A 21,469-nucleotide genomic window follows, 5' to 3' on the forward strand; every position below is an offset into this window, starting at 1 on the left:
GAGGAGGAGGGGGGGGGAGGGGGGAGGGGGAGGGACAGCGCCAAGAGGGAGGGGAAAAAAGTTTCAAAAAAAGTAAAATTAGGGGAAAAAAGGGAAAAAAAAAATAAAAAAAGAAGCGCGCGCCGGCGCCAGACGCTGCGGCAGCGGCCCCCGCACCCGCCGGGCCAGGGGTCCCCGCAGCCCCAGCCCCACGTCGGGTCCCGCCTTCCCCTGCCCCAACCTCGGCTCCTGCGGGCGTTTTCGGGCGCAGCCCCGGGTGCTCGCGCTCTGCCTGAAGGGAGGATGCAAAAGGACAGGGTCGGGCTCTGCTCCCAAGGAACAAGGGATGGGACGAGAGGAACCGGCCTCAAGCTGCACCAGGGCAGGTTTGGATGGAGCTGAGGAACAATTCCTGCCCCAGAGGGTGCTCAGGCATTGGAACAGGCTGCCCAGGGCAGGGCTGCAGTCACCGGCCCTGCAAGGGTTCACACAGCGTGGAGACGAGGCCTCAGTGCCATGGGGCAGTGGTGGCCTTGGCAGTGCTGGGGTAAGGGTTGGGTTTGATGATCTTGAAGGTCTTTTCCAACCTGGTTGATTCCATGATTCTTTCATCCCAAGCACTGTATTGCTGAGCCAGCCCAGCTGAATCCTGCTCCATCCGTCCTGCAGCACAGAGCTGGGCAGCTCCTGTCTTGCCTGTGGATGGTGAATGCTGAGGTCAGACACAGCTCATTGCACCTTCCCTACCCCAAGAGTAACCCCATCCCTCCAGCCATGGAGGGCTCCAGCTTCTCAGTACTCCAGTGAGTAGCACAGGGGTCACAGCATCACACAGCATGAATGATGCACTGGAGGAGCTTTAAGGTCCCTTCCAACCCAAACCAGGCTGGGATTCTATGAAGAAAGCTTTGAAGGGGTGGGGGAAACATTCATGTTACAGTGCAAAGACTTGGCTGCACCCACAAGGGTGCTCATGGTGCCCATCCCATAGGAACATCCCTGAGGATGCAGGAGCCTCACTTCCTCCTCAAGCTTACAGGGATTTGGGCAGCCCTCAGTATACAGGTTGTGCCATACATACAATGCCATGATCCGATGAGGCCAAAGGGATGGCAGCGCTCCCTGGAGCGGGGAGCAGGATCTGTCCCCAGACAGGCTGAGCCAACCACGTGTTGTTTGGCTGTTCCTGCAGAACTAAATGAAGCAAGGCAGGAAGAGCGGTGCCAGGATGGACTTTAGGGATGCGAACCCTCCGGGAGGGCCCAATTAAGCACATCAGCATCTGGGCTGTTGGGTTCTTTAAGCCAAGGATTACTTTTAATTGAGGCAGTGCTTGGGAACAGCCGCAGTCGCCCTCCATGGCCGGGCACACACCGGGGGCTGCCTGCTGGGAAAGAACCTGGAGGAGGGGAGGGAACTGTCCAGATCCTCAGTCCCATCCCTAAACCTTGGAGCCCGCTCCTGGGGGGTGCCACCCACCGAGGCTCCAGCAGCTGGGTGTGATGGAGCTGCCAAATCCCATGAGTGGGACCCTTCATCCATCCCTTTCCCAGGAGCTGAATCCCATCCAAAGAAGGGGACAGAGCAGAGCTGAAAGGCTTCAGATCCCTCAGAGCATCGCTACCTCCTCGCCTGGTCCATCCCATGTCTTGGGTGTAATTAGAAGATAATTAGCACTTCCTAATCATGAATTCCTCCAACAGGGGCCAACAGCTCCTCACCTCCTAATCCAGTTTAGTACCAGTTGAGTTGTTACTCGTTGGAGTGGATTGGGAGGAAATGCATTTTTCTCTTCCCCTGGGAGCATTCCAAGCTGTCTGACCTCTCCGGCACTAAGGAACTGCTGCCAGATTGAGGGGATGTGGCTGCGTGCAGGGGACAGGCGACAGCGGTGCCGGGATTGCTCCTTGTCCAGGACAATGGGTGGGAGCTACGAGCTCATCCCGGGGTTATCCAGCACTTGGGACACGGAGCGTCTGCGCGTGGTTCCTGCAGCCAGAGCGGGATCTGTGTCCGTCCCCTTAGTTGGGAAAATAAGTGTTTCTGGGTTTGGAAAACATTCCCAGGGATGGATCCATGGCACTCACCCACCTCTGGCTGCAGGTCTGCCCCGGTCAGGAGCACCGGCAGCCGGGATGCTCAGCTTCCCACAGGCTGGAAAACCAGTGCCATTAATGAGCTGTGGGACCAAGCCTTGTGGGATGCGAAAGGAAACCCTGAGGTGCTCCATGGGTGTCCTGCCAGTGGCAGGGGATTGGAACTAGATGATTTTAAGGTCCTTTCCAACCCAAACCTATCTATGAGTCTATGGCACCCGGTGCGTTACCAAGGTTGGGGCTGGTACGGAGCTTGTGCCAGAGGCATTAGAGGACAGGATCTGGGGACCTGTGGGGCACAAGAGCAATGTCCATACCCCCAGACTCGATGCTTTGAAGGAAGGATCTGCACCAACCCATCAGCAACCTCTGATGCCTGGCTTTAGAGCCCGAGGAGGACATAGGGGTGCATTATATGACCAGGGGGGCTGCATGTCCTGCTCGATCATGCTCTTCCATGTGTGTTCCCCCCCATCCTTTGCTCTCCACAGGCTCCGGGAGCACAGCAGTGCCCTGGGCTTTGGGGACCAGCAGCACCTGCCAGGCCCCGCTGCGAACTCATCCCTCCATCCGCACCGCCCCGGCCTCATCCTGGCCCCCGGATGGGACCGTCCGGGCCAAGATCAACACCCCCTTGGCAGGCGCGGCGCTGAGGTCACTGCTCAGGGAAGAGGCCGTCCTGGCGTCTGCTGGCTCCTCGCCCCCGCGCCGGCAGCAGGCAAAGGCCACGTCGCTCTCCCCTCATTAGAGGCAGGCAAGGGACAGCCAGGACACAGCTTCCCCCCGCTAAGCATCACCCTCCTCGCTGGGATGCGGGGCTTGAGGCATCCCCAGCGCGGCGGGGATTCACCCCCGTTTGCTTTTGCAGCCTTTCCTCCCAGGGACAAGCCTGGGGATGCTGAGTGGGGGCTCAGCTCCTCCATGGTCCCAGCATGAGGATGCTGATGCTCCCAAGGGTTTGGTTTTCGCAGCACCAAGGGGTTTGGTGCTGGGAGAGGGGTCTTGCTGATGGGGGCATTGGGGGGGGCCTGTAATGCAGTTTGCTCCCCGTGCTCCTCCCCTAAGCACAGTGTTGAAGATCAGCCCCAGCTTTGCTGACACCCAGCTGGGGATAGAATCACCCTGGCCATAAAGAAGGGCCATCTCCCTGCTCTTCCAAGCCATCCCCTCAGCTCTTGCAAGGAGCAGACGGGGCTTTGCCAGCCGCTGGAACCTTGGGTCAGCCCCAGACCCTCCTCAACTCTGCTGTCACCCCATACAGCAAAGGGGGTCCCTTTGTGGGTGCCCCACGCTGCAGCCTTTGGAGCTCTTTGGCTGCTCTTTTCTTGCAGCTCTTCAAGAGTCAGGCGAGTTCAAGCCGCGGCTCAGCTATTGAAACCAGATGTGCTCGCTCAGAGCTGCCACGAGGAATCTGAGGGCTCAGATCCTGCCCTTCCGCTGCCGGCGGCTGCCCAAGGAGCAGCTGCCCCCCGAGCCCAGCCACTGCCTCTGCTTCCTCCCCACTGCTCCTGGGCAAAGGGATTTCAGCCCTTTGCAAGGAATCTGCTCTGAGGGCAGCACTTTCTCCCCATGACTCAAGGAAAGCAGCTGGAGAGCAGTGAGAGGACAGCACATTCCAAATGGCATCTTCCTCATTCCGGAAGTGGAGATCCCACCCTGTCCTACAGGAGCAGCGTGGTCCAGTGGCCACTCAGTGAGTCCCAGCTTCATCGCTTCCACCTCTGCTGCTGCCTCACCTCACAGCCACAGGCACATCCCCTTCCATCTCCATCCCTGCCATTCCGTTCAGTGTGGAGGGGTTGTGGCACTGATCCCAGCCGCTCTCCTGGGGTTGGGTGTGAGCGGGTGGATTTTCAGGATCAGCCGGAGCCGGGATGAGCCAGTGCTGAACAAAGCAGGTTTTGAGCCCTCATCTCACTGCAGAGCTGAGCCAGGCCAAGAGCGAGGAGGATGCTGCCGACACGGCAGCTCGTGGCTCCCGCGCAGCAGCGGCTTCGGTCAAGAGAGGACAGGGCTGAGCAGAGCTCTGGGTTTCTTCTTCCCATGAATGCAAACCAGAGCCAAGCCCTTCCTAACCCTGCTGCCTGCGTTCCCTGTAGCTGCTCGAGTGGGGATGGGAGATCTGGCCTCTGGTCTCCCCATCCCCACCCTGCTGCTCCTTACAGCATCCCTGCATTCTTAGCTCCATCCCGTGCCTTTGGAGCTGCAGCTGGACCACTGCACCGCTCTGCCCCATTCCTGCAGGAGGCGGCAGAGCAGGCCCAGTGCTGCCTAGTGAGGCTCATCCAGCACTGGGGGGGCAGGTGGTGGTTTACCTGCTTTCAGGCTACGCTGGACCAGTTCAAAGCACTGCCCCAGCAGCCAACAGCATATGGAAACAAGGAGCCACAGAACAGTGGAAACACTGAGCCACAGCTGATGGGTGTAGGAAGAAGGGCTGCAGCAACCCATGCCAGGGCTGGGAGTGAAGAGGAGGACAGAGAAGTGTGCAGCTCCTCACCAACAGCACGTCCTGGTGGCTTTTCCTGTCCTTTGAGCCCTCATGCAGCTAATGCATGAAACGAGTGTCTCAGCCCCGGTCCTGCCTCCTGCTTCCCCACCCGGCGCAGACAATGGGATCCTTGTGACCAAGGCACAAGTTCCTGTGTGCGAACGTGGTGAGGGGAAGCTGTATTTGCTTGGCCTCTCACCCCCACCCAGGGTGATGGCACCCGGTTGCCCCCAAGGGCACTGCTGGGGCCAGGGTGAAGCAGAGCCACATGAGGCAGTGGGAATTCAGGGTCCTGGTGCATGGAGTCATCAGCATTTAGTAGGAAAAGGCATCTCCGGGATGGATGGAGTCAAGGCTGTGCTGGATGTCACTTCCACATGCTGTGAGCCTCCTCTTCCTCAGTGCTGGAGGGTTTAAGTCCAGGCTTACTTGTTTAGTACCCAGAAAATAGCATCCTCCAGCAGCACACCCCAGGGATATGCTGGCAGCGGTGCCAAAACCTCATGGGGAGGCTTTGCCAGGTCACAAAGCAAATCGGGACTGCCCCATTTGGCAGCAGGAAGCTCGTTTCATAGCGTGACTCCAACTGCTAACGCAGTAGGCGAAGCATCCCACCAGGCAGCCCCTCAGCCACTCTCCCTCTGCTGGCGTCAAGCTGAGTGTGTGATCCCACGCACATCCCTGCTCCTGGGCATGCCTCGAATGTGGAATCTGGTCCCAAAGCCTGGCCATCACCGCAGGATCCTTGTGCACCCGCTGCCGCCGTCTCGTCCTGCTCCAGCCTGTGTCCCATCATCAGCACTGGCACAGGGGGATGTGAGATAATCACTTGCAGGAGCAGGGAGGGAGCTGAGCTGCTCTCAGTGTTCGGTTTCACTCGCCCAAGGCTGACTCGAAGTGCAGGGAGGCTGACGTCAGGTTTGCTGATCCCTGATCTCCCTCTGGAAGAACCAGGCTCCAGGGGCAGGGATCGCCCTGCTTCACATCGGGATGCCCCGCATAGAGGGTGTGATGTGCCTGTGGAGGAGCTGGGCAGGGACTGGTGCTCTCAGTTATTAGCCCAGAGATGAGCAGACTCCACATCTGCCAAGGTCCTTTTGCGTTTTCTCTTGTGTATTTGTGTAAGACAGGTTGCAGACATGCGCCCAGGAGAACTCCATCAAGTTCAACAAGGCCAAGTGCAAGGACCTAAACCTGGGTGGGGGCAATCCCAGGCGCAAGCACAGGCTGGGGGAGACTGGATGGAGCAGCCTGAGAAGGGCTTGGGGGTGTTGGTCAATGAGAAGCTCCCCACGACCCGGCTTCAGTGTGCGCCTAAGCCCAGAACCCCCACTGTGCTGGGCTGCACCCCCAGAGCACGAGCAGCAGCTCAGGGCGGGGATCCTGCCCCTCTGCTGAGCACTGGGGAGACCCCCCCTGCAGCCCTGATCCAGCTCTGGGGCAGCAGCACAAGAGGGACGTGGAGCTGCTGGGGCGAGTCCAGAGGAGGCCACGGAGATGCTGCGAGGGCTGGAGCAGCTCTGCTCTGGAGCCAGGCTGAGAGAGCTGGGCTGGGGCAGCCTGGAGAAGAGAAGGCTCCTGAAGGGGAGACCTGAGAGCAGCTCCAGTGCCTGAAGGGGCTGCGGGAAAGCTGGAGAGGGGCTTGGGACAAAGGCCTGTAGGGACAGGCCAAGGGGAATGGCTTTAACCTGCCAGAGGGGAGACTGAGATGAGCTCTTAGGCAGAAGCTCTTCCCTGTGAGGGTGCTGAGGCGCTGGCACAGGGTGCCCAGAGAAGCTGTGGCTGCCCCACAGCCTGGTTTTGTGTCCTGAACACATACAGCTTCTAAGGGCAGCTACTACTCTATGGGAAATGAAGGACAAACCCACCTCTGACACCCGTCTCAATGTTCCAGACCAAGATCAACACCAGTGATTCTGTGATTCCCCGCTCCACTGCAGAGATGTCACTGCTCCGAGCTGTATGTGCAGCCTTCCTCATCCTGCCCCATGTCACCTCCACGCAGCCACTGCAAGAGAGTTCCTGCCAACGCTATGAAGAGCAAAAGAGTAAGAGCCAAGCAAATGTGTTTCTTAAAACTTATTTTAATATCCATGTCTCATCTGTTGGGCAGAGCCAAAACAGTCTGGCCTGGTTTAAGTTACAAATACTTCATACACTTTCCTTGAAGTAAATGAACAGTGTGGCAACGGGGTCTGTTATTGGAAGTGAAACCCATATTAACAAGGCAGGTGTCACAGGCACAATTCTACCAGGGTTCTTCACCACTGCCAGCCCCAGGAGAGGCCAACGCTGTCCTCAGGCCCCTGGGTGGGTGTTGCACAGCAGGAAGAAATGCTTCTGACACAAAGCTCATTGCACCCACAGGGACAGCACACGCTGCATGTCCCAGAAACAACATGGCTGGGACAGAAAAACCCTTGTAGAATCCTCCCTGAAATGGGCAGACACCAAATCATCAGTTCCAGCAAACGGGGTGAAGCATCAACCCTGATTTTGCCTGCCACAGACATGTCAAAGCACTGCTTGCTAAACAGTTAACTTCTGCAACAAGCAGCATGGATGGAAAGGGCTAAGAAATTACAGCTGAGGATTTAAAGATGCAGTATTTCTCTGTTGAAAACATGACAGTTTAGAGACCACCCTAATGCAGCTGCAAGTGAAGAACATCCAACTGAAAGCCCAAGAGTCACTACAAAAAAGAGTAACAAAAGTCAAAGCAGCAGAGTTCTCACCATTTCCCAGGTCCATTGCTAAATTCCAACAGACTTCTCTGCTTTTCAGTTAACTAAAAGTTCCTGATCAAGGTTAAAGCATAATATTTGCAGACGATGGCTTACAGTAAGGCAGGCAAGCAGCAGCTCTCTGGAAGGGCATGATGGAGAACATCGCTTGCCACAATTAACACCACTTGAACACCAAGGGTCCCAAACAGCTCATGTGTTGCTGGAGCTGTGGGGACAACCCTGGCAGTGCTGTAGAGCACAGTTCACCTCATGGTGGTCAGAGTATTGGGTTAAATGTGCACAGGGTGATTTGGGTTTTAACCACCACCCTCAACTGCAGTAGTGCACCGCTCCGCTCCCTCCACCACGAACCCCGCTCTCCAACACTGCATCTTTAAATGGTTCTGGCTCTGAGCTCCTGCCACATGTTCAGAGCGCTCCAACCTGGCTGCCACATGTTCAAGTGCGGTGCTTTTTGTGTGTGTTTTCAGTCTTCCTTCGATGGGGGTGGTGAAAGGGGCAGAGTGGGGACAAGAGGCTTGTGTTCACAGCAGGCAGGCTCCAGCTGAAGGGGTAAGACCCCTCTAGGCAGGTTACAGAAGGGAGACGAGCAATACTTAAGGTGCTTGCTCCCTTCAAGAGCTTTCTCTCATTCCCTCTCATTTGAAATGGGCAGCGAGTTAGGAAAGTCAGCAAGTTTTAAAAGGGAAGTGTTAAGGAAGAGAGGAAGCGTTGCTGCCAAGTCACCTCACTGAGCCGAGATAAAGCTTCAGCTTGGGTTTTGTATAATATGAACAAGATTATGCACAGTACTGTGTGAACATGGATCATACCTGTGATCACTGAGCTGTGCTCCCATTCCTTCCTGTCCACTGCCTGCCTTTTCACCAGTCAACAAGGCTCATGCTCACGAGAGCAGGGAACACGTCCTGGGCATGTCAGGGGTTTGCAAAAAGAACAGCACTTGAGTAAGTCAAAAAGGAGCAACCGTTGTGAGAGCTGTGAAGCAGCAGCTGAAAACCTTGTGGCAGATGAGCCATGATCCACTCTGATCCCAGGAGAGCAACACAGGGCCTCGTCTCCTGTGGGCTTCGCTGCCCAAGGGAGCAGAAAGCTGCACCATCTGCAGCATGGGCACTGCCATGAGCCTGCTAATACGGGTTTCACTTTGAGACCAGAAAACTGTTTTCTTCCAAAAAAATTGTTATTTTTTTTCGTTTTTTAAAAATTGAAATTAATTAGGGGTAAAACACTAACTCTAGTGCCATGAACAGGCAGGATCAACTTTTTTCCCCTCCAAAGGGCAAAGAGTCATATACCATCCCCAGCTGAACCTTGGTGCTTCGAGCTTTTCAGGAGATGTTACCTAAACTTTATTAAAAGAAAAAGAACAATGTTTAAATATCAACACTGGACTAGCCCAGTCTTTTTCCAAAGTCCACATTCTTCATATGAAGCACACACGGCGTCCTGGATTCCCCAAGGCTGCATGTTCAGAAGTTCACAGTACATGGAACCACGTCTTTGTCGTTTGTACGTTCTTGAGTTTCCCCTCCTTGCTCAGAGCAGCCACCCTTTTGTGGTCATTTACTGGATAAACCTCAAGCCATCTCCTATCCACATGGCTTGGCCTAGATGCCGAAGGTTTTCTTGATGAGAGTTGATGTTGTCATGCTTTATGGATGGAAAAAAGCAAGAGAAAAAAAGCACCTGGTACAGGTATCTTGAGACCCTTGCAGATTCCTTTATTCCAAAGCTGTTTCTCAAAGTCTTTTTTGCCCATTTCTCAAGCAGTTTGTTTTTGGCCTATTCCTCTGTCTCAGTTTGAAGAGCTGTTATTGGATGATCCAGAGGTTGATGCAATTGCAGCTCCAGCTGGGCTGCTTGTGGATACAGATTTGCGGATGTGAGGCAGCAAGTACGGGTCACAGGCCAGCTGCTGGACATCTATCCGGTCCTCCTTTCGGTAGGCCAAACAGCGTCTGATAAATGCCTGCAGACACCCCAAAGGCAAAGCAAGAATCAGTAGATGGGTCACAAACAGGAAGCTTTCTCTGCCAGGTCACACTTTCGGGAGCAAGGCCAGTCCGACAACACCAGCATCCTGAAATCCCTTCGCCAGTGACCACAGAGACAGCCTACCTCCTGCACCAGAAGCTCATCTTTTACCAGGAAGCATGGGCACACTGCACTGTTCAACTGTTCAGAACTGTGCACAGTTCTGGTGTCTCCAATATAAGGAGGACATGGAGGTGGTAGAACAAGTCCAGAGGAGGCCACGAGGATGACAGGGGGACTTCGAGTACTTCCCATACAAAGAGAGGCTGTGAAAAATGGGGCTGCGAGGAGAAGCTCTGTGAAGACCTCAGAGCAGCCTTCCTGTTCTGAAGGGGGCTACAAGGACACTGGAGAAGGGCTCTTCATCAGGGGACTGTAGGGACAGGACAAGGGGTGATGGAATCAAATTTAAACAGGGGAAGTTCAGGTTAGATCCAAGGCACAAGCTCTTCCCTGTGAGGGTGCTGAGGTGCTGGCACAGGGTGCCCAGAGAAGCTGTGGCTGCCCCATCCCTGGCAGTGTTCAAGGCCAGGTTGGACACAGGGGCTTGGAGTAAGCTGCTCTAGTGGAAGGGGTCCCTGCCTGTGGCAGGGGACTGGATGATCTTGAGGTCCTTTCCAACCCAAACCATTCTATGATTCTATGATCCACAGCCTGACATCTACAACAATGCGAAGCCATTGACCACTCTAATCAAGGCAAGCATTAAACAGAGCTCCTGCTGGTTTAGGGAGACCAAGAAGATAGAGCTGCCAGTGCTGATCACTGACATACACAGCTTTACCTTTGCTTCTGGTGTGACTACTGGCTTTGGAGGGAACTGCACCTCGGTAGCTTTCAGAATTGTGTTCTCCTGCAGAATGTCTTGTTGTGACTGGTTGTGACCAAAGGGCTACCAAGAAAACATGGAAGACAGCTGTTAAAAGGTAGGTTGGTTACAGGCCTTAAAAACCCCTGACACTACTGCTCATCAGCTTGACGTCAACACTTCCCTGAGCAAGAAGCCCATGAATGCTGTGAAGGTGCTGCAGATTCAACCCAGGCGAGCAGGACACATTGCTCCTGTGCTTCAACTGAACAACAGGGACAAGCTGGAACACGCCTGGGGTACCTCTGGCTCACACAGATCTCCACCTGCTTCCAGACCTCACAGGTCAGCTTCCTTCTCACATGCAAGAGGACCTTCATCTATCTAAGCTGACAGGAGACTCACCCACTTCAATCTTCGCTGGGCTGGTTCCACCATTTGTGTGACTGACAACATGAAGCAGGACAGCACATTCATGGGCCAGGCTTTCACAACCCTTGGTTACCAAGGACTTGTGAAAACAAGGGTTAATGGAACCCTTCTCCAACCTATTTCTTTTGTTGCCATAAACCAAATTACCTTTTCTCAGGACCTGATCCACACTCTTCCCTTCCAAAACCCATCCTAAAGATCTTCTAGAGTGGGTCTTTGTACCTACTGTTCTTTTTCTCCTGTAACATTTGCAGCCATCAAGCAGTATCAGGCTCCGCAAACACTTAGTGCACTGAAAACATCACAAATCAATGCCAGACAAAGAACTTCAGGTGTCTGGCTCTGATACACTTGTCCTGCCCATAACGGCCTCAGTGGGAACATGCCCAGTGGAAAGAGATGCTCTGCAGAACAGTGCTTCTGAAGGAAGTGCTATGTAGAGCAAAACACAACCTAGTAAATTCTCTCCCCTTTATTACCTTGGAAGGAGACAAGACAAAAGCACCTGCTAAGTCTGAGGAGGAGAAGGAAGCAGAAACCAGGGCTGCCTCCCAAAAGGTTTGGGAATTACCCGTAAGAGGGGAATTAAATGCTTTCTTACCTTTCTGCCATAGAGACACTGGTAGAAGATGACTCCCACTGACCAGACATCAACTTTATTTGAGATCTTTGGAGGTTCTTTCCCAACCACAAAACATTCTGGTGGCAAATACCTGATTAGAAGGAAGGGACAACAGGTTGTAAGCAGCATCTCCAAACACCTTCAATCAATGTCTTTAGAAAGGAAGGAACAAGCTTCTGAGGTCAGGACGTGAGGGACTCAATTTCATTCCTGTGTACCTCTGGGCCAAGATCACTAGGGCATATCCCTTCTGGGAACAGTGATTCCCAAGGACTCTTTGGACACTTGTGGTAAGAGCTAGTCAGCAAATGAAACAGCCCCATTTACCTTCAGAACTGGTATTTGTTGTTAAAAGGACTTAGCCAGCAATTCCAGCCAAAATACATCTGTCTAGAAATACAACCCCAGATGCCACATCCGACTTAGAGACACTCAGCCTTGCTCATACTAGTTAGCTCCATCTTCAGGAACAGAACAAAGCTGTATGATACAGAATACCTTAAATGCTGCTGTACAACTGTTACCCACAGTGACAGTCTGCAGCTTGGGTAACAGCTAAGAATCAGATTCAGTGGCACTCACTATAGGTCTTGCTCTCAGTGCAGTGACAACTTTTGTACTGATAAAGTACTGCTGAAAGCATCTTTTATGTGACGCTTGAAAGGGAAGCTCTGGCTATAGACAGCACTGTGAGATTTCTACATCTTTTGTAAGAGGTAACTATGGATTTTCACCGCCTCATTGCAGTGGAATACTCCCTCCATCTCCTGATGTATCTATATTTCCAATAGGCACGGTACTCTTCTCCTCCTTGCTTAAACTGTTAGACAATGCCATTATGGACTGTGAAACAGCAGCCAAGCTCCACTCCAGAGCTTGCTATCTCAGCAACATATGCAGTATTTTACCAGGCCCTTTGGATAAGAAATGGTGTTCAAATGTACAAACATTAACCCACTGCAACGTAAAAAGCTGCTAGTCTCAAAAGGAGCTGTGTGACAACAAGAGCAGTTTCCAGGGTCTCAAACCTTCAGTGTCTCAATCTGTCACAGACAACAGCAGCACACAGAGCTGACATAAATCCAAAGCTGTTTATAAACCGTTCTTGGTCTGTAACTTGCAAGTGCCCCAGGCAATGCTTACCAGTAAGTACCAGCCCCCTGCGATGTCAGTTCCATACCATCAACAGAGTTGTAGCTGTCATCATCCATGATTTTGGAAAGTCCAAAATCTGTGATTTTTATCTCTCCACATGCGGTACCATTGACTAGAAGAATGTTACCTAAACAGGGAAGAAAGAACTCTTTAGGATACACATCTAGCAGGAAAATAAAGCAAAAATAAAATCGCACTGAACTCCGGCACTCTGCACAAGATGTTTTAGCACTCAGTACCCCAAGCTCCACATACAACTCGGCTCCCACCAAGTGCTGGAACTGATCTGCCCATCCCTGAACCACCCTGTGGCCTGACATTGCTTGGAGCCTCCTGATTCTGAGCCCTATTAGCCAAATGAGCTTCATGTCTGTTTTGATCCCACCCAAAGGTCCCCTTGGAAGGGCAGGTCAAAAAGGAGGATTAAGGAGAGAAGTACACATACACAGGAATGACTCATTCTGCCCAGAAGTCCTGACTTGCCCTGGTCTCTCAGCAAGCCAGAAACATTCTCCTTCCTGGCAGCATTCCCCAATGGCTTTCTAAGCTCAAAAAGGACAATTACTGCTTAGGCAAGAGTCTTTTACAAATCCATGAAGGATCAAGAAGTCCGATCATCACTGTTTCTCTCAAAGCCTACAATAAAGCAGCAGAATTGTGTGTGATGGCAGTGGATGAATCAGAGCTTTAGATAAACTGTAGGCAGAGCTCTGCAGCATGCTCAGACAACAGGAGAACAGGCATCTGGGGGAGGGGGGGGGAAGTAACAGTGTCACTAGAACCAGTGCAACAGCACCACCTCCTGTACAGATTCCTCATGCTGATGCAATAAACCACATCAGACACCAGTTACACAATGCTGATGAAGTGCCACCAGCACAGGGAGATGAGCCAGGGATAACTGTCCAAAGAGATGGCTGAATTTTACTGGACTAGGAGAAAATGCTATGTAGGCAATATCCATCCTCCTAAAAGGGCACACTTCCATTCTTCCCTTCCTCATTCTGCCCAATGGCAAAGGGAAATCTGCAGTCTGGAGAGGACCTTCTACATGGCAGATGTTACTGAACTCAAAGGCAGACCTGAGCTTTGTGAGCTGCCACACGATGCAAAAATGAACACTTCCAAGTTAGCTTCTGCCACCGAGTTTTCAGGCAGATGATTACAGAAAGAATAAGCCAGAAGAAGGGGAGCATGAAACACAGTAGTAATTATGGGAACCTTTATGAAGCAATAACAGAAGCTCTCAACAGCAGAATACAAGTGGGACATTAAGAGACCAAACACAGACACTTGGTGGTTTCAAGGGCTTGTTCTGAGCAAGGAGGCTACTTTTCCTGGAATGTTACTTCCCTGTTTTATGTTGCAATTCTAGGAGACAATACCCTTTTCACAGCATGCTCTATGCATTTTAGGGTTTTTCTCTAGTTTCAAGTTAGTTTTCCCAGACAGTCCTGTCTGCTTTCTGCCATCTGACCAAAGTAAACTTCCCCAAGTTACTTACAATCCATTACCTTTAGTTACGCCCGTAAACACGTCAGCCAGCAGCACAACATACCTGGTTTAAGGTCATAGTGTATGATGGGAGGTTTGATTTCATTTAAGTATTTTAAAGCATTCACAATCTGCATGATAATAGATCGTGCCTCTTTCTCTGACATTAGCTTGTGCTGTTTCAGGTAGAAGTCCAGATCATTCCCCTCACAGTATTCTAACACCGTACAAAACCTGAAGGCAAAACAGGAGTTGTAATTCAGGCACCCAAGAGAAACCAAATTCATTTATTTAGTCATATATTAAATTAGGAGTCCTTCAGTCTATTAATCCCTTTCTAAAGATCAGCTACCAGGGGCATAGCCCTCAATGTTCAACAGTACAAAGGTCAGAGATCCCCCACTAAGTGCTAGATCCAGAAGCTGGGGCACTTGCCCAAGCCAACCAAATGGAGGATCTACTAGTAAAGCACCACATATGACATAATGCAATACTAGAAAACCCACATGTGTTCAAACTGCCTCAGATACCTGCAGTACAGTCTGTAACACTGGCATGGACATTCTCTGGACTCTCCTTGGAAGTTTCAAGAGACCAAATACTTGGCAGTGAATCCATCAAACCAAGACAAAGGACATAGCAACATAACTTACGAGTCAGTATCCAGCGAAAAGTAGTCATATAGCTTAACTATTCGAGGGTGATCCAGTTCTTTGTGAATTCTGTACTCTCTACACGCATGTCTGAGAAAAGGAAAGTCTGAGCATTAGTCATACAAGTGACTTAATTCTAAGTTCTGCAGATAGCGAACCCAGACATACCACACAGCAGTCCAACTTCAGTCCAACCCATGCCTATTAATCAGACAGCAAACAAGGAACTGTGTTAAGAACCACAGAATCAGAGTGCGTCTCAAATGCTGGCCATGCTACAAAATAACTAATCTTGATTAACGGTATTGCCTGCCAAAACAGAATAACCTCATAATTAATTGTGAAGGGATCCAAGATACTGATCCAAGACAGAACACAAAACTCAGCAAGTTCTAGAAGAATTCCATGATGCTCAACTCCCAACATTCAGCTTAAGTTTCTCCCAGTGACTTGTTGGGGAATTAAGATCACAGCTTTATCTGTGAAGCTCTGTGGAGAAGGCTTGGCTGCCAGTCTGCAGAGCTTAGCAAACCCATGGCCTTAGGGAGCAAGTGTAACCAACACCAAAACGCTTTCCGTACTTCCCTTATAGGCCATGACATATGTGTTGTCCTAAGCATCTGTGAAAGGCTGAGTATTCTAGGGAAGGGGAAGGCTTGGGGAGCACAGCTGCAGGTGTGTACCTGGAAGATGAGCATGAACAACTGCTTCCTGTAAGAGCAGAGCTTAGACATTTCAAAGAGGAGAAGCCACTTTAACACTTTCTTCATAGAGCACTACTGGTGCTTTGAAACTCGGTGTTTATAGAACACTGTCTGTGTGTGTGCACACTTAAAACATTAGATTAGGTATTAGGCACAAGCTCTTCCTCGTGAGGGTGCTGAGGCACTAGCACAGGGTGCCCCGAGAAGCTGTGGCTGCCCCATCCCTGGCAGTGTTCAAGGCCAGGTTGGACACAGGGGCTTGGAGCAAGCTGCTCTAGTGGAAGGTGTCCCTGCCCGTGGCAGGGGTTGGAGCTGGAGGAGCTTTAAGGTCCTTTCCAACTTAAACCATTCCCCGATTCCTAATCTGACCGTAACTTTTCCAAGTAGCTACTGAGACAGAGAGTGGACTTTGAAGTGTAGCAGAACACAGCTAAAAAATGGCAGCCTGTTACTAGACACTGGGTAACCCAATGCAGGAGGAGCCTGGAAACATCTTACAGCCTTACTTACTTGTGATAATTTTCTTTCTTCTCATCTCTCCAGTTTTTATTTAACTGGTGTATTTTCACAGCTACGTATCTCTGTTCTGTTAAATCAAATGCCTGCAGAGAGAAGAGCTGCAAATCAGTAGGAATCACAACTTCAAGTTAATACTGCAAAAGCAGACAAGCTCTAACAAACCAATATCCCCACCCAGGAAATCAGCATTATGACATACCAAGTGAGGAGCAAACCCACATTTTGATGTAATTAGTTTCACTAATGAAACCAAGCAGCTCTGAAAACAATTGAATATGCCTTGCTTTGATCTGACCTTCCCCATGGGATCGAATTAATGCTGCATTTATACTGACATTTTACCACCAGAGCTACAATGGGATCAAAAAAGCCAAATTACCAAAATATAGACAGTTCATCACACAGGAAAAGGCTCTGCCATTATTCCCCCTAACTCATTTTCTACACTCAGTTAAAACAACCCCAAACCAATACTTTGTTCCACATTGGTAGCTCAGCTCTCCATCTTGCAGCATGTTTCATCTTAATTAGAAGCTGGAGAATTCAGTGGCATCACTGCATAAACCTTGTGCTGTTATTTTCCCCTCCAGTTTCTTGCTATTTAAACAGTCTTTAAAGAATGGATCTCTGGAATTGTGCTCTTGGAGAAATGCAGGAAGCTTTTACTTTGTCTGAGAGCAGCAACAGCTAGTAATTATAGCATGGGGCAAAATCCTGTTGTAAGCAGACAAGGATAATCTGTGTCCATCTTACAAGTTGCATACTTAATTCCTTATGCTTAATAGATTGGCCAAGACTCTGGAGAAGCAGGGCTAAGCATCCCTTTGTTTCAATACCATAGTTACAACTCTTGAGCACAGTCAGTTTTGAAGCATTCATACCCTCTTGCTTTCAGCTGTGGAGCCAAGGCTTTCTGTTTAGTCAGCAAAGGCGGCAATTCAGAGCACATCTCACACTCTCTTTTTCACTACCTAAGTAGTCCCACCCTCCCTAGTTTAGAGACCTGTTGTACTGCATGAAGATAATAAATCTCCCTCAAGTTTCCAATCTTTGCACTGGCATAATTCTTTTAATTCTAGCCAATTCCACATAGATTAAAAACTACTGAGGACAGATACAGGGAATATTCTGAACTGGAAGGGCTCTAAACATAACAGTCAAATAGCAAGCACCAAAGCATCGCAGGTCTTGGCCATGCAGGAGTGCTGACACACTTCCAAGGAAGTCTCAAGACTAAACACACCTCCCCAGTCTGCTACTTCAGAGTGTAAATGAAGACACAAGGAAAGCAAGGCTTCTACCCCCAGGAAATGCAGCCTCTGCTCTTATTACTGGAGCTATTTTCTCTCATTTACAGCGAGGTTCAGGCTTGCTATGCTATACTCAACAGAACATGGCCACTTTGGGTATACTGTGTGTAGTACTTGGCTCTTCAAGTGGTTTACTGTTCTGACCTGACAAAACTTGCAGACTTGGTGCAGTGTTTTCTTGAAGCCTGAAATCTGACCTCTGAAGGCAAGGGCAGAACCTAAAAATCTCAAGCCTGCTGTCCAATGCAAGCCAGATGCAACATGTGCTTCATCCTCCCTTCTTCCCTCTATGAGTACACACCATTGAGAAACAGGCACAAAATGCTGCTTACTGGACTGTTTCCCTGCAGATTCAGATTACAGCACACATTGCTACTTCACATTTACCTTATACACTTCACTGAAGCCGCCTCTACCCAGAAGATGTAGCAACAAGTATCTATCATTTAGCGTTGGATGGTCTTTAAATCTGGCGAGAAAGACACAGTTTAGGAGCACTGACAGAACTAATGGAATCTACTCACAACAGGTTACAGCTACTACACAGCTTACAAACAACATTTTTACATTAAGACAGAGAAATATTACAACTGTGTTAACAACTGACAGATCTGATTTGATGTGATCACTTTCTACTGATGAACAACTATGTAATGGTACCTTGATGCACTTGGAAGCCTTTGTTTTACATGAACTTCAAGCTATCACCATGCCACCCCCCCAGTCAAGTGCAATACTAAGTTGCAACATCAATTTCAAGCAGATTGTTTCCAATTTGAAGGGGACAAAGATAGAAATTGTTCTATATTCTTATCCCCAGATCCCATGTGCTTACTGTGAATTATCTTCATTATGTATCCTTTTCAATTCCCTGATATGTAGATTTCTAACTCTCTCTAGCCGTTCCAACTCTGCCTGGATCTCTGCTTCTTCCTGCACAAGGAAGAACAAAAGGAAAACAATGCTCTGTAAGACAATGCAGTTAGCATTTCTGCCTCATTTATGGAAACACAGATGTAATTCCACCTGGGAAGAAGTTACTGGAAATAGAAGATGGCCCTCAAAAGTAAGGAACTAGGATGTCATGATGCCACACGGGAAAGGGGCAGCATCTGGAGAGGATGGAGAATGTGAAAGGACATCAGGTCCTATTAGCAATGATAGGTAGGACAGGTCAGAGTGCAACTTGGTGCCACGTGGAGGTTTTGGTACCCTGTTTGTAAAGCTGGAAGTTCTAGTGCCCTCAGACATGACACCAAAATTCACATCCCTGTGGACAGGGCTGCAAACCTCAATTAAAACACTTGTCTTGAGCTGTATTATTTGGTATATATACCTCAAGGGACACAGTCACAAGACAAATGGGTAACTGTTCCTTCTCAACTTGATCTATTTTTAGGCATAAAGAATGAGCCAGTTTCCAAAAGTGGAGAAGGATAAGCACAGCCTCAGACAATGCCACGATCCGAGAACATTACTTCATTTTCCATTAAGGTCCATTTCCAAATGGATTCCTCTGTTCCAGGGTGGCATACGACATGCCAGCATAGATGGATCTGCAATTAATCCACTCCAGCAATGTGGAAGCTGTAGAACAAGCATGCCTTTAGCATGCTGCTGCCCATATCACTTATCTTTGTCCACAGGTCAGTAAAACACAATGGGCAGAGTGCCAGCAGATTCCATGGGGGCATTAACTTTCCTGTGCCACTGAAAATAACAAGGAGCACAGCAGCATTAATGAGGCCTTGCATTCAACTTGGGTGTCAAGGTTAAAGTTAAAAACTAAGTGGAGAGCTCAGGCACCACCTGAGAAAAGAAAGGGGACTCCAGCAATGTGTTTGCATCCTTCCTCTTTGTTTCATATGGGAAAGAAAACTCTAGGGCCTCAGCAGAGATCATGGTTAAACAGGAAATCACAGAAGGCATCTATTTTGTTTCAGTACCTCATCTGTTGAAGTGTCCCAGAAAACTTATTTATAGGTTATTGCAATCACTTTCAAGGTAACCAACAGATTATTTAAAGAGAACCTCACTTGCAGGTACAGTTCCTACTGAAGCCAATGTATCTGAAAACAAACATGCACTACAACCACCTGAACAGTCCTAGTTTCCCAAAGCCCAAGAGGTTTTATTGGGCTGTTACTGATGATACTGGTTACTCAATATTGCAAAGAAATGGGAAAGTCAGTGATGGTTGCAGTTTTTGTTGTGTTCTCATAATTTTCTTCCCTTGATCCATTCATTCCTATCCCCCCGTATCAGATACACAGAGCCCAGCACGAGGCAGGTCACAGTGACAGGATAAGATGCATCAAAACAGTGGAACTCCCTGCATGAAATAGTATGTAAGAACACAGGAATCTATTTATTAAAGCAAAGAACAGCTTCCCTAAATACCACTGCCTTGGAAAAAAATTCACTACAAAATCGTGGCCAACCCTTTCATGCAAGAAAACCCTCTCAATTATCAGAGAAATGCTATTGTTCATAGAACACTGCATCAAAACCCACCTAAAAGCCTTTCCTGCAGATAGTTCCTACCTTTTTAAGGTGACCTAGACGGAGTTTGAAGATTTCTTCCTGTTCATGGTATTCTGCTAATGTTAACCTGCATAAAAGAGACAGATCCAATGCATTAGGTTGCAACACACAGGATAAAGTTAACAATCTGCAGAACACACACGTGACCATAAAGCTGTGAAGCCCGTATCAGCTGTGTCCGTTTCTTTTGTAAATGGAAATATGCACATGACAGCATACAACTCTTCTTTGTGAGACTAAACTGAGGTCAAAACTTATCCCAGAAGGACTCCTCTTGCAATAGTTATGCCCTGTATAGTACAAAGGCTAGTGTATGTGGTCTCCACAGCATCAACACCACAGCTAGTTTCAAGAGGGGGCTGAGGGCTCAGTCTTAGGTCTGTATGGGGCTGTGGGACCTTGGCTCACTGTGCAGTGAATCAAGAGGAGGCAGCGTTAAGCTACATGCTCATCTTGAAATGCCCCAACTTCTCTCTGCTGTTGATAACACCAAGGGTCCACATATTTGCAGTAAGTGCTTAAGCAGTTGTTAACTGATGCATTTCATCCCAAACTCACAAGCCAAGTTCCTTTTAAAAGAATCTCAACCATAAGGAACTGCTTATTACAAATTACAGCTACAAAAGACAGCCAGGACCATAAATGTTTACATGTTGTCTTACTTCATATGAAAGCATCCTAATTCACAGCCCCCCAGCCCCCCCCCCCAATCTCCCCCATCCACCCCTGACAGCCTGAACTTTAATCAGCTCCAGCTAGCCTAAAAAACCATCCCAAAACCTTAGGTCTTTGGTTGGTGTTGCTGTATAAAGGAATAAAAAGACAGTTGAATCAATCAGCAACAAGCTTCCCACATATTCTTGTGCACAATGAAATAAAGGGCTGAACACCAACAGTCTGCTGGTTGAGCAAGAGATGTAATGAGTACCACCAGGCTAACAGTGCCCAAAATAGCTGCCTGTTAGCAGCAAGCACTGAAGGAATCAAGGAGGCTCTAAGACAAACATACCAGTTCTAGTGCAGCTGAGGATTCGAAGGGTGCCCAACCTGCCCTAGCAGACCTCAAAAAGCCCCAGCCCCAGATTATTGCTCCTGAATGCAAATCTTTTTCCTATTCAGAGGCTAGAAACCAGTTTCAGGAGAGCACGTGTTTGAATTTGCATCATGGGAACTTCCTCTCCTTTTTCAGCCACAGCAACAACCATGAAGCAAAGAAGAACCAAAAATCAGAGGAAGGAATCTGGCTGGCTGCTTCTCATTCAACTTTCAGAAACACTTAGATTCAACTTGCCTAAAAGACTCCCTCCAAAAGCTAGAACATTTTGTACCTGACACATAGCAGGCCAACAAATGCATTTACACACCAACTATGCTTAAGCAAGTAGTCAGTCAGTCCAGTTGCTTCAGCTGAACTGCAAACCCATGTTTCCATAAGCTAAACCATTCCACATGAACCATATCCATATGCTGGCAAGCAGTTTTTCTCAACACCACCACTAGAAGCTCTTCAAAACCACAATGATAAAACCCTGAATTATATCAGTGAAGGAGCACAAAAAGGCTTCTGTCAAACCCAGGTAAAGCTAGATTGTGTCAAGGCAGGCTCACAACACAGGCAGTAGCTCACCTGGTACCACATTGTCAAGATTTCCAGACATCAGGATCTGTGCTGCCATGTCTTCAGAATATGCCACACTACAGCCACCCCAACAGAAACAGGGAAATCCTCATCCTGCCCTTTGTAAGTGAAAGATTACCCCAAGGAACAGCACCACTTCAAAATATCCAGGCACTAGCATCCAATTTACTTCTCCAAACTCAAATTGCAATGGAAAAGGATGGCTTTAGAACTTGATTTAGTTCTTTTAAAGCTCTCTT

General features: G+C 49.2%; 1 protein-coding gene across 13 annotated transcripts in view; it reads right to left on the minus strand.

The window, feature by feature from the left end:
- Positions 1-6,630: 6,630 nt before the first annotated feature.
- TLK2 (tousled like kinase 2) overlaps positions 6,631-21,469 on the minus strand; it is a 42,710-nt gene continuing 27,871 nt past the window's right edge. For all 13 annotated transcript variants that reach the window (XM_061475933.1, XM_061475932.1, XM_061475940.1 and 10 more), the window contains 10 exons: positions 19,592-19,658; positions 17,883-17,980; positions 17,435-17,516; positions 15,729-15,820; positions 14,515-14,604; positions 13,926-14,095; positions 12,356-12,494; positions 11,192-11,303; positions 10,135-10,242; positions 6,631-9,285 (listed from right to left, as the gene is read on the minus strand). In XM_061475933.1, the coding sequence (XP_061331917.1) occupies positions 9,112-9,285; positions 10,135-10,242; positions 11,192-11,303; positions 12,356-12,494; positions 13,926-14,095; positions 14,515-14,604; positions 15,729-15,820; positions 17,435-17,516; positions 17,883-17,980; positions 19,592-19,658 (1,132 nt within the window). In that variant the 3' untranslated portion in view covers positions 6,631-9,111. The remainder of the gene's footprint in view (positions 9,286-10,134; positions 10,243-11,191; positions 11,304-12,355; positions 12,495-13,925; positions 14,096-14,514; positions 14,605-15,728; positions 15,821-17,434; positions 17,517-17,882; positions 17,981-19,591; positions 19,659-21,469) is intronic.

Source organism: Pezoporus flaviventris, unplaced genomic scaffold, assembly GCF_033815535.1.
Source record: "Pezoporus flaviventris isolate CSIRO_AGI_PZ_B2104156 unplaced genomic scaffold, CSIRO_AGI_Pfla_v1 ptg000091l, whole genome shotgun sequence".
NCBI classification, from domain to species: Eukaryota; Metazoa; Chordata; class Aves; order Psittaciformes; family Psittacidae; genus Pezoporus; species Pezoporus flaviventris.